Source organism: Fukomys damarensis, unplaced genomic scaffold, assembly GCF_012274545.1.
Source record: "Fukomys damarensis isolate Sample0158 unplaced genomic scaffold, DMR_v1.0_HiC HiC_scaffold_35, whole genome shotgun sequence".
Lineage (NCBI taxonomy): Eukaryota > Metazoa > Chordata > Mammalia > Rodentia > Bathyergidae > Fukomys > Fukomys damarensis.
Genome location: NW_022900947.1, coordinates 10,333,753 through 10,348,873, shown reverse-complemented (window position 1 = coordinate 10,348,873; position 15,121 = coordinate 10,333,753). Strand labels below are relative to the sequence as shown.

The following is a 15,121-nucleotide window of genomic DNA, read 5'->3' as shown; positions in this document are numbered from 1 at the left end:
CAGGGCGCCGAGCGACCGGGGCTGAGTCCGCCCAGAGCCAACCTTGTGGTCTGCTGAGCGGAGCGCGCAGTGCAACCGACCTCGCAGGAGGGGGATCTGGGGGCGCAAAGGGAAACTGCCCGCGGCGGCGGGAGAGCACGCGCACCCCTGGCTGGAAGGACCCCCGCTCCCTCTGCGGCCCTCCTGGTTGTCCAGCCCAGAGAGTTCCAGCGTGGCCAGGATGGGGAGTCAGGTTTCCCCAGGCGCGCTGGGTGAGGACGCGCCGACCCTACAACAAAAGGAAACGTGGGCAGACAAGAGCTTCGCGGCTCTTCCTGGAAAAGTTGGGGCTCGGGGTCAGTTTCCCCTAGAGCTGGTCGGAGTGGCGAGGCGGGAGCAGAGCTCCAGGTCCCTATCTCTCTGGCTGGAGTGCCCCAGTTGGTGCTCTACTCCAGCGGCGGAGGGGAAGTGGCTAAATTGCTCCAGCAACCCCCTCCCCCAGGCGGGGGAGGATTCCCGAGGATCCAGGCTTCCCGCGCCAGCCCGCCCAGCCGCCTGTTCTTTTGTGTCCCGCAGGTCGCGACAGGCTCCTGCCCGGGAGGGAGGAGGGCCGGAGGGGCACGGTCTGGCGGTGCACTGGGGGAAAGGCCGGTAAGCAGGCTCCCCAAGTTTCCTGCAGAGACCGCTTGTCCCGGGAGCCCGAGGCGGTGATCGATCTTCCCCAGGTGCCGCCGGCCACAGAAAGGTTTACCGGGCTTTAGTGCATGCTGGCTGCAGACCGTTGTTAAGCAAGCGCACGATTGGGGCCCTTGAAGGTCCCCTCTACTCCAACACACTCCGGACTCTGCGGCAGTGAGTTGGGTTGAACCATATGATTTTTTTTTTTTCCTTCGGAGTTTTGGATATTGGCAGATTCATATAATTTAACTTGGTGACTTTGCTAATTTTCCCTCTCACACTTGTGAGTTTACTTTTTCAATACACAGGGAGCTGTTTTCTCCTTCAGGATGAGCCTAGGGACAGGGTGGAATCATTGGCTGTTTTACCTGGTAGTTCCCCTAACCAGCCAGCCCCTGCTCAGAACCCTGGCTTTGAGGTAGAGATGGCAAAATGGAAGAAGAAGCTGTCATTGTCACAGAGTTAACAAGTGGGACTGGAGACCCTGCCCGCCTCAGAACTTTGGGCTGCAGTGTGTTTAGCAGTTCCCCTCTGCCCAATTTTGCTTTCCTTAATATGTTACAAACTTTTTTTAAAAAAAAATGAATTTCCTTATAATATCCTTCCTGGACTATTTCTCTGTGTTCTAGTACAGTGACACAAACGAGTGCAATAAAGGATGGGTTGAAAAATAAAACCTTAAACCAGGTATGGTGTTGTTGGTATTGTTTGAAATGTGAAGGAAATGAGTTTTTTTGTTTTGTTTTGTTTTTGTTGTTTTTTTGAGACAGGGTCTCACTGTGTAGTTGAGACTGACCTGGCACTCACTATGTAGCCCAGGCTGGTCTTGAACTCACAGTGATCCTCTTGCCTCTCAGCCTCCCGAGTGTTGGGATTACAGGCATTCACCACCATGCCTCGCTGAGGAAATGAGTTTTTAAGGAGACAAGCACGACTTTTGGCATTGAATACTGTGTTAGAAACTGTATAAGGCGTCTCTGGGTGATTGTAGCACTTCCTGGAAGGATGGGTAGTGGGTGGCTTGGGGAAGGGGCAGGAAGGCTGGCTACCCAGGACCTGGAACCTGGGACATGTAAGAGCTGCCTGGTTGGCACAGAGATTCGACCGCTGCTGTGGAAGCTGGCCTCGGCTGTTGGCATTGCCACTGCCATTGCCAGGGTGAATCAGAATCTGTGTCAGTGGGTGTGCCAGGTGCAGATCCAGGAGACAGCATCTGATTGGTGGAGCTTGGCTCGACCCCAGGACTTACCTGGGTGGCTCAGTGACCTCACAATGAGGGGCAGGGCCACCTCCTGCAGGACTCACAAAGGTGAGTTCAGAAGTTGGGCAGCCTATCCCTCCCAGAAAGACATCGTGGGAGACAAACATGTACCACAGGAACCCTTTTACGACAGGAAGATGTTGAGAAGTTCCATCTAAAGAAGAAAGGAAATGAAGTGCCTCAGTCGCCCTGTTTTTAAACCAATGTTTGCTGAAATTCAGTTCTCTGGAGTCCAGGCTCAGAATCATGGAGGTATCTGTTTAAAACTGACCTTCTGTTTAAAACTGACCTTTTTCCCCTTGTATTCAGTGTAGTTGGAGTGAAAACTGGGAATGTACACCTTAAAAAGCAGGAAAGATAATAAGATGGGCTTATTGATTAGGACCTGTTTAAGGCATTTACCCGAGAGAGTAGTTTCCAAAGTCAAAGTTTCAGGGGAAGGTGACTCCCATGGGTGAATCCACTTGATCTCAGCCAAAAGGCCGAGAAGTGAGACCATGGGTGAATCCAGAGAAGAGGCTGTCTGTTGCCTGGGTCAGAGGGGACAGACACAAGCAATCCTATAGGCAGGACAGGCCCCATTCTTCCAGAGACTGTGAGACTACTACAGGCAAATGCTTTTTGAAAGAAAATGACTATTTTTGTTACTCCTCCCGCCCTATTTTATCTCAACACTACTGCATTGTCTCCTGCGTACCAGGCCCTGGGGATACATAGGTGAGAAAGTTAGGGTCACCCATAGCTGCTGACATAGATCAGGTCAAATCAACATGATAAGGGCATTTGGGAGCTTTTTACCTTACATCCATTATTTTACTGTCCTGCAAATGTGTCAGGGAAGCCTGAAGTGTCCTTGGAAAGAGACATGAATTGGTCAGGCAAGTTTTCCAGTTGTTAGACTTCAGCAGTCTTCTGAATTAATTGCCAGGGGAGCTTGCACCTCAAAGTGCAGATCAAGCCTCCCCCCACAAAATTAGTATTGGTCATCTGCATTTGAGGCACAAACACTTCATTTTATGCTCACATAAATGCTGGTAGCTTTAGTGTTGGGCACTCCATGAGCTTCTTCTCAGTGGCTCTTGAGAACCAGTGGGGTTGGTAGGGTGCAATGTCAGCATGATTGGCTTTGGGGTCCACCTGAGGGATGAGTGTGACATACTTCTGAGTGTGTCAGGGTGAGTCATGGAGCCTAATTTTAGGCCTTATTTGGGATCTATATCTGGTCCCTCACCCCTTACTTTCTGGCACTGTTTCCCGGCTCGGTATTCCGGCTACCATGAAGTAAACATCTTTACTCCATGATGCCTTGCCACCATGATGTGTCTGCCTTGGGGCCAGCCAACCATGAACTGAATCCTTGAAGCTGTGAGCCAAATTAAATCTCTCCTTCTTTAAATTGTGGGCATGGGTAATTGTGTCCAAGCAATGGGAACGTTAAATATTTAGGGGTTTAGTAGGTGAATACCCAGACCTTCCCTTTGGGAACAGCCATGAAAACCAAGTTGGAAATCTCCTCTTTGAGTTGACTTTCTTCAGTTGTCTGGTGTTTTCTTAATTGGTGAGATTTTAACATAGTATTGAAATGTACTTTAAAACGTAAGAGGCATCTACATTTTGGGGAAGAAGGTAAAGAAGCCTGAACTTGAAATTCCAGTTGCCTTCCAAGGCAGTGGCTGGTGTGAGGTGGTGCAGTGGTGAGTGAGAATGTCCATTTCATCTGGGACTTCCCATCTGTATTTTCACCGAGGGAGTGTGCAATTTATCCATAGCTCTCCTGAGACCATTCTTTCTGGTTATGGTTGGTGGCATTACCAGGAAGCCAGCCTTTCTCAGCCACTGAGCCTTTAATCCTGCAGCTGCTGTGGTAGAGGCTTAACTCCTTGCCCTGTCCTTCAGCAAGCAGCTGGCTAAGGTGTGGGCATGGCCTGTGTGCTTGTGGGACATTGACAAAGAGTCCTTTGGGAACTATTCCTGGGGTTGTGGTCCACATTGTGTGTGCGATGTGGTGCTGATCCTGAGGTGTGGGGTGAATGAGCTTGGTCCTAGGAACCACTTGGAGCAAAATCAACTCATGGTTTTGCTAAAGGGAGACGTTAGAGTCACACTCTATTGGTGGCTGTCTGCAGAGGTAATTGGAGGGCGACAGGATCTTAGAAGGGCAAGGGCTGGGGGCATAGCTCAGGGGTAGGGCACATGTCTAACATTTGTGAGGCCCTGGGTTCCATCACCAGCACCACACACTCAGTAAGTAAAAGACTAGAAAGTAGGGGAATTGCTATGAATTATATCTTTACTCAAACAAGTCATGGAATTATAGTTCTTAGTTGGAACTTTCTTTGACTTGGAATCTTGATAGTAGGTCCTCTGGCCTCTTGTAAAATGTGTCACTTTCTTGAGCCTCACCCCCTTGTCTTTTAGGGGCACCCTTGTGTATCTTGAAATCTGGGTATGTGTGCAACTTAGGAAACAGGCAGCGGTGTGTTGCAGAACAAGAGAACAGAGAAAGAAGAGCCTGCACCCCTGACCTTTGGGGTTTTCTGCCAGTTTGCTCATCCTCAAAAATGGCACAGGCACTTGCATCAGGATTATTTGGTGACTTCATGAGAAAGGCAGACTCCAGTGTCACGTGTCTTAAACACTTTGGCCCCGATCTTGACGCCATGCCCTTGTGGTTTGGGGGGAGGGCATTCAAAATGAGGTCAGGGAGGGAATAAGTAGAATATAAAGTAGAGTCAAGAGGTCTCCGGATTGAGGAGAACATCAGAAACTTGGAGAAAAATAAGCGTGCGGCCCATTGATGGTGGTCCCCGGAGCCCTGATGAGAACCTGAGTGGTTGACTGTAGGGACAGTCATGCTTAGGGCTTGAGTTCTGAGGACAAGCAACTGGGTCTAAATTCTGGTCCCACCAGTAATCACCTGTGACTTTGGGCAAAATCCTCTATCAATGTATTGATCTGTAAAGTGGGGTGATGCCTTACAATCATGACAGTGCCTGGGACATAGTACATGCTCAGTGAATGTTCATTTCCAAGACTGCATAGTGTTTCTCAGATCCCAGCAGAGGTCTGGGTCTGGATCTGATCTCTGCATCAGCTTTTACACTGGCACCTCCCCTGCAGGCTGTGAGTGTCCTCACCTGGATTAGCTGGAAGGGCTTCCTCTAAAGCTGGGGGTCCCTTCTTCCGGGCAGTTCCTGGTGCAGGCAGGTCACCTGCATTAGTGACTCTTTCTGTCCCTTCTCTCCCTACCAGGGACCCTGCCTGGAGTGAATGAGCCCCTGTGGAGAGTGCTCTTCTGCACCCCTAGAAGCAAACCAGCCCCGCCAGGAGGTAGAGAACCCGCGGCCCAGCAGGTCTTTCCTGCACAGGAAGGTGCTCTTGTTCCCTGGTGAAGCTACCTCATGCCTGGGAGATCGCACTAGCCATGGGCCTCACACTCGGCATCCTGCTGCTGCTGCTGCTGGCACTGGGCTGGAACTCCGTCTCAGGGGAGCAGGCTGCACCCACAGAGAGCTCTGGGCAGCTGCATTATGAATTGCCTCCAATGACATACGAGACCCCAGACTCCTACACAGCCGGGCCCATCGCCGTCCTCTTCCAAATGGTACGCAGCTTTGTCCACGTGGTCCAGCCCTACAATTTCCCCGAAGGTACGTGTGAGCTGTGGAAACAGACGAGACCACCTCCACACCACAGAGCGCCATCCATATGGAATGTATATGAGCTCTTACAGGGCGAGGTTCAAAGCGATTGATTTGCGCAGGGACAGAAAAGTTAAGAAGATGGGTACCAGCTTAATTCATGTGGCAGTAATGTGATTCTGAGGAAAGGAATCCAACTATGTCGCTCTGTTGGTTTTCGTTCTTTACCTTTGCTTTGTTTTGTTTTGGTTAAGTCAATGGAATGCTCTAAAGCACATACCAAACAAAGGGAAATCCAAGGGGGAAAGTGCAAGTTCTCAGCTGTGGAATGAAACATTAATAAGTGCCTTGCATCTGTTGGTCAAGCTGGTGCTTGACCCTTCTGTCTGTCTGTCCACGACAAGATGTCATTTTGATGCTGGGCATGGTGACGATGGGCCTGACTAAACCCATTTGCCTTATTAACTGCTTAGGTTCAAGATCTTGTGAGTGGGGAAGGAAGGGATGGCCACTTCCCAGAATTGGATGCGCGGCGCCGTTATTCTTTATGTACAGGAATGTTTCCCGCTTTGGCCTTCTCACTCTTCATTTCCTAATCATTGGAACCCAGAAGGCCTCTGAGGTGTGCGATCCCCGAACAGGACCACGAAAAGGAAAATGTTCCATGGGACGTATCTGCTAGGGTTTGGCGGACTGGCTGTTTGAATAGCTCAGTATTAGATTTAGTCTAGAAAGCTTGTCTTTTTTAATTTTGATTTTTAGTAGTGTATATTTGCAGTACGTAACGATGCCTTCACTGTGGGGGTTGGTGCATGTAACGTGAGTGACGCACCTTAGTTCTGTTTTCATCCCTCCCACGTCCCTCCCTGCTCCGTCCGTCTCTTGCTCCCTTGCCCATTTGCAATAGCTCCGTTTCCACTTTTCTCCATTTTTTTCATTCCCATTCCTTTCTCTATCTCTCCCTTTCCCCCCTTTCCTTGTTCCCCTTCCCATTTGAAAAAGATCTCTCTACTCCTTATTATTTTTTATTTTACTCTTTATTTATACAGTACTTTGGGTTTTCCACAAGAGAAACGATACAATACTTAAGCTTGTGCGTCTGATTTGTTTCACTTAGTATTATGGCCTCAAGGTGCATCCATTTACCCACGAGTGACTCAAGTGTATCCCTCTTTCCTGCAGAGGGGTGCTGCGTCGCACATAACCACAGGGGCACACCCAGGGTTATAGCAGCACAATTTGTAATAGCTACATTTTGGCAACAACTTACATAGATGAATGGATAGGCTTGTCTTTAAACTACAGAGATCTGAATACCATCATTGATTTAAAAATTCACAGCAGTCTTTTTATCATTTTCTTTGTGTGGTCAAGTATTATTCATAAAAAGAGAGAGAACATGTATTTAGTAAGCTTTACTTGCTTGCTTATGTGTCAAGGGAAGTTTAGAGGGTTTTATTAAAACGTATTTTTATTGAATTTTTTTTACCTCTATCTTAGATCAGTTAGAAATCGTTGAAGTACAGTTATCATTTTTTGTTAGTTTAAATGTCAATCCAGAGAAGTAAGTCAGCCTGCGTTCTTATTATCACTGGCAAGAATCCTGAACTAACAATGCTATCTACTGTTTATATCACTGCTCAAAAGACTAAATGCTGAAATCCAAAAGACGAAAAATAAAGTCTGCTGAGTTTATTAACACGGACTACACATTCGCTGCTCTGAATAGCTATCTCTTAGTTTATTTGTAGAATTAATATAAGTATTGTTGAATAAATAAATTACTAGTTTTTTCTAGATTTTGCTGCTCCTTTATTTAGATACAGACAAAACAAAGAATCCAGTTTCTTAATATGGATTTACAGTGGCTTCTTCAGTAAGATTTGGAACCTTCCCTGTCTGAGTCTAAGGCATATAATGCATGATTAATCCCATAATCTCCTCCCATATGTTGTTTTACTTTGACCCCTCTAGATTTCATGGGAAGGCTTTCTCAAACTTTACTATGAGGGGAGTATTTAAAGTCTTAGTTCAAATTCCAAGTGAGAAGATATCCTTTAGCTTTATACAAAACTTGCATTGGAAGGTGTTTTTTTGTTTTTTTGTATTTTTTGGTTTTTTGAGACAGGGTCTCACTCTTTAGTTGAGACTGACCTGGAACTCGCTATGTAGCCCAGGCTGGTTTTGAACTCACAACTATCCCCCTGCCTCAGCCTCCCGAGTGCTGGGATTACAGGTGTGCGCCACCACGCCCGGCTTGGAAGGTTTTGAACTACAAAAGCATTGTCAGTTGAGAAGGAAATGTCAAGAATTTAAATCCAAAATTGATCTGAGAGTGTCCGCCTGGTTTGTGCCTGGAGTTTCATTAATACTTATTACCTTGGGATGGAAGATTCCCCGAAGTTTCAGGAGTAGGTCAGTCTCACAGCTTGGGCAGAAAACTATTGGCCTGCTTAAAGAATATAGTGTGGAACTTAACAGATGACATTGAGGAGTCTTGGTTTTCTTCCACCCCATTTTTTATATTCTTTGACCTATGTTGCCAAATTTTATAATAGTCTCAGTGTGCCCTGGATGCCATATAATATAAACGACACCTAGCCGAGAATTTAGCTCAGTGGTGCCTTTTGTGCCTGCCTCATAAGTACAAGGTCGTGAGTTTGATCCCCAGTACTGGAAGAAAACAAACAAACCAATAAACAAAACACAACAGGGCTGGGGATTTAGCTCAGTGGTTCCACCACCTGCCTCCCAAATGCAAGGTCCCGAGTTCGATCTCCAGTACCAAAAGAAAAAAAATAAATAAAAAACAAAGATCATCAAACAAAACACCACATATGGGGCAGTCATGAATTTTTACATTTTGGGCCAGTGAATTTTATAGGATCATGGCTTGATATCTTCATAAGTGAAGACCCAAAAAACAGAGGAAGAAAGAGAAAGGGATTCCTGTTTCTTATGTAAGCATTTAATTAGTTTCACACATTAACCAAAACAGACGACTCCAGGATGACTATCCCATGAGTATATTTTTCACTCAAAAGAGTAGGGGTGCTTTGAATGCCATGTTCCAGAGGAGGTTGAAGACTGGAAGACACCGAACTCCCTCTTTTTTTTGCCATTGGACTGGGCGGTCTTTCACTTTTATGTCCTGCTTCCAACCAAAATGGTTTAACCAAACGTATCAGTCAGCTTTCCCTTCCCTGGGACAAGGTAATCGATACTCACCACTTACAGGAGGAGAGATTTAATTTGGCTCTCGGTCAAGAGATATTCACTCTGTGGCTGGCTCCAAGGTAGAAACATCACTACGGGGGCCAGGGATTAAGCTCAACGGTTCAGCCACCTGCCTTGCAAGCACAAGGACCCAAGTTCCATCCCAGGTACCGAAGCAAAAGAAACATCACATTGGAAGGGTGTGGGAGAGCACAGGTAGCTCACAGTGGCCAGGAAACAGCAGAACAAGTGCCTTCGCAGAAGGGGTGAGGACCACATAGAGCCCCTGAAGGTCGTGCTGCCAGGACCCAGTCACACACACCCAGAGTGTGCTCTGTGAATCCCCTGACAGCTCCCAAGCCAGTCAACTGCCGTACCAAGTTTTGCACTTGAAACTCTAAGAGAAGCCCATGTTGGATCCTGAAGGAATCAGAGAGGGAAAGGCCTGTGGAGCAGAAACACAAGACAAAGGTCTACTTCTTGGGCTTAAAAGAACAGATTAGATTGGACTAGGCACATGGGTAACCTCGAGAGGTGGCTGGATGTATGTGAGGACTTGATGAGTGTGTGTTTTACAGACGTCTGCCTGGCTTGGGGCTGCAGGAGTGGGACAGGGTGATGGATTTAGGATCACTGAGAAGAGAAACCGTACCTTGGAAGTAATTGTTGGTATGCTTGGCTCATTCTTTCAAAAAGAAAAGCTGGGTGACCAAGGACATGGAAGAAAGGGCCTCCCAGGTGGAAGGAAGGCGTTGTCTAAGGAGTGGAAGAGATGAAGGTTCCAATACGAGGTCTGTTGGCCCTTCAGGTTGCAGAATACCTGGACTGGTGGCCAAAACAACAGACATTTATTTCTGGAGGCTGGAAAGCTAGGAGCAAGGTGCTGGCAGATTTGGTTTCCAGTGAGGCCTGACATCCGGTTTGGCGTGCCTCTTCTAATCTAATTGTCTCCCACAGTCTACTCCCAAACACCATCATACTGGAGCTCACAGCTTCCACACAGGAGCTCAGCCCCTGACGGTGGGTGAGGCGGAACTCGCTGAGGTTGGAGCGAGCCAGACCTGGTGAGCGGGAGGGCAGGCGGCATTCCCTGGAGAAGTCCCTGCTTCCTGGGTGCCCTGGCTGAGAGCCGGGAGCCAGGGTGTGAGTAGAACTGGGCTCCGGGAGAGTGAGGACAAGGCAGCAGGTGGGACAGGGTACAGGAGACTCTGGCAGTGGCCCAGGAGGAAAGTGAAGAACTGAGGAGGCAGAATGTGGTAAAGAAGTGGGTGCAGGATCCGTTTTCTGTCCGCAGAACTTAATGTAAATCTTTGCTCTCACTCTTACCTGCCGGGTGCCCTTGGACAAGTCCTTCCACTCCGAGGCCCTCTTTTCTCTCCGTGTCGTGTGACCGTCATCACAGACCTCTTCAGATGACGTAGGTGAAGCCTCTGTTTAAAACTGTGCTTCCGAAGCGCAGAAACATCCTGTCATTGTAGTGATGGTTAATTTTACTATGGGAGAGAAAGAGTTGACTAAAGTTGGTGCCAAGACTGGTGTAGGGAGTGGACCCAGGAAGGATCCCTAAAATATCCTTGCTGCTGCTCCTGCAGCACCTCCTACACTGGATGGTCTTGTTGGAAGCAGTTTCACTGCTTCCGGGGCCAAGGGGGCTGTGTCGCAATGGCAGGAGCCACAGTAGCAGAGTAGGCTGTGGAGGCTGGCTCAGTACGATGCTCATTTACTGAGTGGTCCTTGAGGGCTTTGTTTTTCTCCATTTCTGTGCCCATTTCTGTGATGTCTTTCTCCATTTCCTGCTGCTCCAGTGTCTGTGGTAAGGTTGCTTTGCTGGCTATGTGTTAGTCACTGAGTTCTCCCAGCAACTTTGGGAGTTGGGTGATGAAGGTAGCTGTGGTGTTATTTCCATTTATTATGCTGTCCTCTATAGACTGGAAAACTAAGTGGGAAAGATTACGCGTTCATGACACACGTCAGCCTGCCGCAGACTGAGAAAACCCTGGCTTTCAGACCCATCCTGTCTCCTATGGTCCACGGCTACTCTGGTTTCCTTTTATTTTACTGTGGTGCTTTTAAAATAACCACTGGTTTAAAATCAAACTCACAGGAAAAGAATAGCAAAAAAACAAAAAAAAAAAAACAAAAAAAAATTTTTTTTAAGAAGATAAGTGCAAGGGCCAGAGATTTAGCTCAGTGATTCCTCCACCTGCCTCACAAGCTCAAGGGCCCAAATTCAATCCCCAGTAACAACAACAACAACAACAACAACAACAACAACAACAAAAAGATAATACAATAATCATGCATTAGTATGAAAAATAGTAATTTTTGTACATTAAAAGTGAGCATTGTAGATTACCCCATGCAGGTATTGTGTAGAGCCTTTTTCTATTTTGTGTGGCTAGGATAAATTTGGCTTAAATGAAGGCCCAGATTTGAGCCATTTTAGTGAAGAAAGCAAAAAGGGAAAAGAAGCCCTTGCCTGATTTTTAGGTTTTTGTTTTGTTTTGTTTTGTTTTTTTGGTATCAGGATCGAACTCGGGACCTTGAACTTTCGAGGCAGGTGGTGGACCCACTGAGCTAAATGGCCGGTGCCTGATTTTTAGTTCTTTGAAAGTCTCTAAAATTATTCTAAAGTCCTGCTGGCCTTCATAAGCCAAGTCTGTAACAAAGCCCACAACATGAAAGGGAGCCAGGGTACCCACAAGGTGACGGAGGAAAGTGCGGGTACTTTAAATTCAAGCATTTGGGATAGTGGGCTAAAGAGTACCCCCAAAGCCACTGAGTCCTTGCCACGTGTGTCAGAATACAGGCAAGGGAGGCTAAGGCAGGAGGGTTGCCACAAGTTAGTTTGAGGCCAGGCTGGGCTACCTAGTGAGATCCTGTCTCAAAAAAATAAAAAAGACCCTTGGCACTGGAGAGACTTCCCTGGCTCCCAGAAGGGTGGAGGTCATTTTCACCGTGGTAGTCAGTGAACAACACCCAGAGGCCCCGCACAAGGGCACCCCATGGCCTTAGCAGTCTCAGGTAACTCGGCATCACAGGCAGCAAATTACTTTTCTTTGGGATTTAAGAGCCTCTTACTCTACCCCGAGCTCCTATGGGGTGAATTACCACTGCATTCCCGGCTGCTGTGGGCCTCAAAGGAGGTAACCAGTCAGTTTTCCCTACCCCCCAAAGCCAGTTGGGGGAATCCCGTTTTCCACACTGCCCTCACAGTAATACCAACGCCCCACACCAGTAACTGGAAGATCTGCTCGGCCTGTTTCAGGCCGCCCTGTCACTCAGACCTCAGGCAGCTCAGGTCCTAGTTACAGGGACCCAGCCAACTGGCCCCATCAAGCCCAGTTCCTTTGCTAGGAGTTGATCCCCAGACATGGTAAGATGGTAGCCTGGGGTGGGTGGTCATTCCGCTGGGGAATGCTCACCTATACCCTCAAAAAGGCAGCACCCCTCTGAGGAGAGGTTACGCTAAATGTGCCCCCAAGCCCATGTAAAACACCTACTTTATCAGTAGTCAAAACACCCTGAGAATGTCATCTAGTGTGATATCTAGATCTGAGTTACCTGTGAGGCGTGGTGCCCACCTCCCCCTGGGGGCAGAGCCCTCCGTCCACTTTGATACCACTGGCTCTCGGTCCTCCACTTCTTTTCCCTCCTCTTGGGCTCTAGCTCCCAATACCTGTTTGCTTAGGCCAGGGGGATCCTCAGTAATGGGCTCGGCTCGCCATCCTGCTGAACTACCCTGCCTTAGGAGTTTAGATCGCCCTTTTCTGTTCCTCAGCCTTCGAAAGCTAAACTTGGAGAAAGGCAGCCTAGTACAATACCACCTCCTCATTCACAGACCGGTAAGAGGCTCTTAGAACCTTTGGAATTCCAAGAGCCATGGGACAGTGTCTTTGGTCATTCATTCAGAGCTCTTCCAGGAATGCGGCTTCAGGCTGGAGAGGTAGTTTAGTTGGGGACCTCCCCCAGCCCTGGGCAGGGCAGGTGACCAGAAGGACCCAAGGGTACAGGGTTGGGATTCCCCACACCCACACCCAGGGCCCTCTGGGATGGGAAGGTGGATTCCTTGCCCTGAATATCTCTTCATCTGCCTGGTCACCTGCATCCTTTATGATGTCCTTTGTAATAAACTGATAAATATAAGAAAAATCTAGCCTAAGTGAAGACCCAGATTTAAACCATTTTAATGAAGCAAACAAAAGGGAGAGGAAAGCGCCCTCATCTACTTTGTAGTTTTAGGAAAGTATGTAAAATTATCCTGTGCCCCATTTTGATGTAGTTTTTAAAATCAAATTTTAGGAAGGTTGACTTAACCCTAGAAGCATTTGTGGCAAATTTGATTCCCCCCGGGACCTGGTACCGGTAGGCGTGGTGCTGGTAGAGGTGGAGACAGAGGGGAGATAGTGGGTTCCTGGGGAGTCTGGGGTGCAGCCAGGAATCAACAGTAAGTGTGAAAGCTCTGTCTGTTGCCAGTGAGGCACTCACTAGCTAGGTTGATGGACCCCAGCTGCCTCAGTGAGGCTCAGGGTCCCCGGCCCCACAGTCCTCATAGTAGGGGGCCAGGTTGCCTACACCATAGATTCTAGGCCGGGCTCCTGGAGGGTGGCCAGTTCTTTGTCTCCTGGTCCTAATTCTTAATTCTAAGAAGCTCTGCCCTCCCACCCCTGGGACAGTCACCCAGTAACTGGCCAGGGTGGTGCTGTGTGGGCCTGGCAGCTGTGTGCCATCACCCTGGCACCCTGGCATCAGAGGTGGAGGGAAGTGGTTCCTGGGAGAGGGGTGGCCGCATGGACAGCCCAGCAGGCTTGTCGGTGTAGTTGTCCTTCTAGAATTGTCTCCAACATGCGTATGCTCCTACCTGACCCACGTAAAGCCAGCATTGCCCCCCAATCATGTGACTCATGTTGGCAGTGGGCCTTGCCATAAGTAAGATCACAGAGGGAGTGGGAGAAGGTACACATTCCTCCCTCCTGTGTTGGTTACTGTCCCCGCAGCTCCCAGCTGTCCTCTCTTCTTCCTGGGAGTTCTGCTCTGTGCCCAACTGCCGGGATTTCGACGTCAGCCACTGTGTGCATCAGGTCCTCGTAGCATCCCGAGTTATTGAGAGGAAGCTGCAGCCCACGGGATGGAATCAGTTGCCCGGGCCCTGCAGCTGCTCTGGGGCTGAGGCAGGGTTAGGACCCAGGCAGGCTGGCTGGGAGCTAAGGCTCATGATGGCCACTTTTATTTTGCTGATAAGAAAGAGACTTGGAGGATCTGAGAGAGGGTCACAGGGTCACTCGATGATGATGGACAAGAGGCTGCACCATGGTTTCACCCAAGGCTCTGGGTCCCCAAACTCAGCTACCTGTGTAACTTCCACACAGGAGGCAGGGGAGAGGAGGTGCTCTCCGTACTGTGTCACCAGTGCCCTGGGAGAGTGGGTGGCTTTGTAATGGGTGCTCAAATCCCTGCCATGACTCCAGATAGAGAGGCAAGCTTTTGTAGCCAAACTAAAAAGACTTGTCTGGCCAACCATTGTCCCATTTCCTTGTGTGCAGAGTCCCACTGATATATAGTCCAGATTTGCTGTAAATAAGTAAGGGAGGCAGGCTGTGCACAGCCCGGAAATGTCTTTTGAAAGGCACTGGGAGGAAGTCTTCCTGCTTGCTGACCCCCGCATGTCAGCCTTCAGGAGCATATATGGGAAGCGGGAAATTAAGGATGAACGTAAGCGAAGCGGCCGGCCCAGCAGCTGGGGGATGAAGCCACAGTGTTGTAGGGAGCTGCACTTGTCCATGGCCTTGGGCAGATTTCAATGCAGGCTTCAAGTCTGCCCTCCAAGAAGCGTACGGGGCTGTGCCAGTGAGGAGCTGCCCAGCAGGAGTGCCCGGGGGAGACGGCCACTCTAGACTGGGATCTAGATTCGGAAAAGAGCCTGTGCTCCATATGGTGGCGAAGAACTTGCTTCCCACCTGGGTTTGAATCCTGCCTCTGACATTTTCTAACTCTGAAGTTGGGCAAGTTGCTTGACCTCTCTGCCCCTCTGTCAAATGGAAATGCATTATTAATAATAGTGCCAACTCATAAGGATTGCCATATTTAAATAATATTTATAAAGTACTTAAAGGATCATTTGGTAGATACTAAGTACTACAGAAATGTTTATCAAATATAATAGGCATGCATTAAATCCACATTTCTTAAAAGCAGTCTTTATTAATCTTGGGTCTTGGTGATCATGTGAATAAGAGAAAAAACTTTCTTCTCTGATCTTCACTGTGTTGGTCTTATGAGACAGCTGTGACAAATGATCTAACTCAGTGCATTAAATCAGCACGAATATATTCTTTCACTGTTTTGG

The 15,121-nt window shown here is 48.3% G+C and overlaps 1 protein-coding gene across 8 annotated transcripts in view; it reads left to right on the top strand.

Moving 5' to 3' along the window:
• Prom1 (prominin 1) overlaps nt 1-15,121 on the top strand; it is a 101,905-nt gene that overhangs the window by 1,024 nt on the left and 85,760 nt on the right. For 7 of the 8 annotated variants that reach the window (XM_010641879.3, XM_010641878.3, XM_010641874.3 and 4 more), the window contains exons 1-2: nt 1,948-2,170; nt 5,171-5,568. In XM_010641879.3, the coding sequence (XP_010640181.1) occupies nt 5,343-5,568 (226 nt within the window). In that variant the 5' untranslated portion in view covers nt 1,948-2,170; nt 5,171-5,342. Of the gene's footprint in view, nt 1-1,947; nt 2,171-5,170; nt 5,569-15,121 lie in introns of those variants that run through there. The other variant, XM_010641872.3, reaches the window with a different exon arrangement.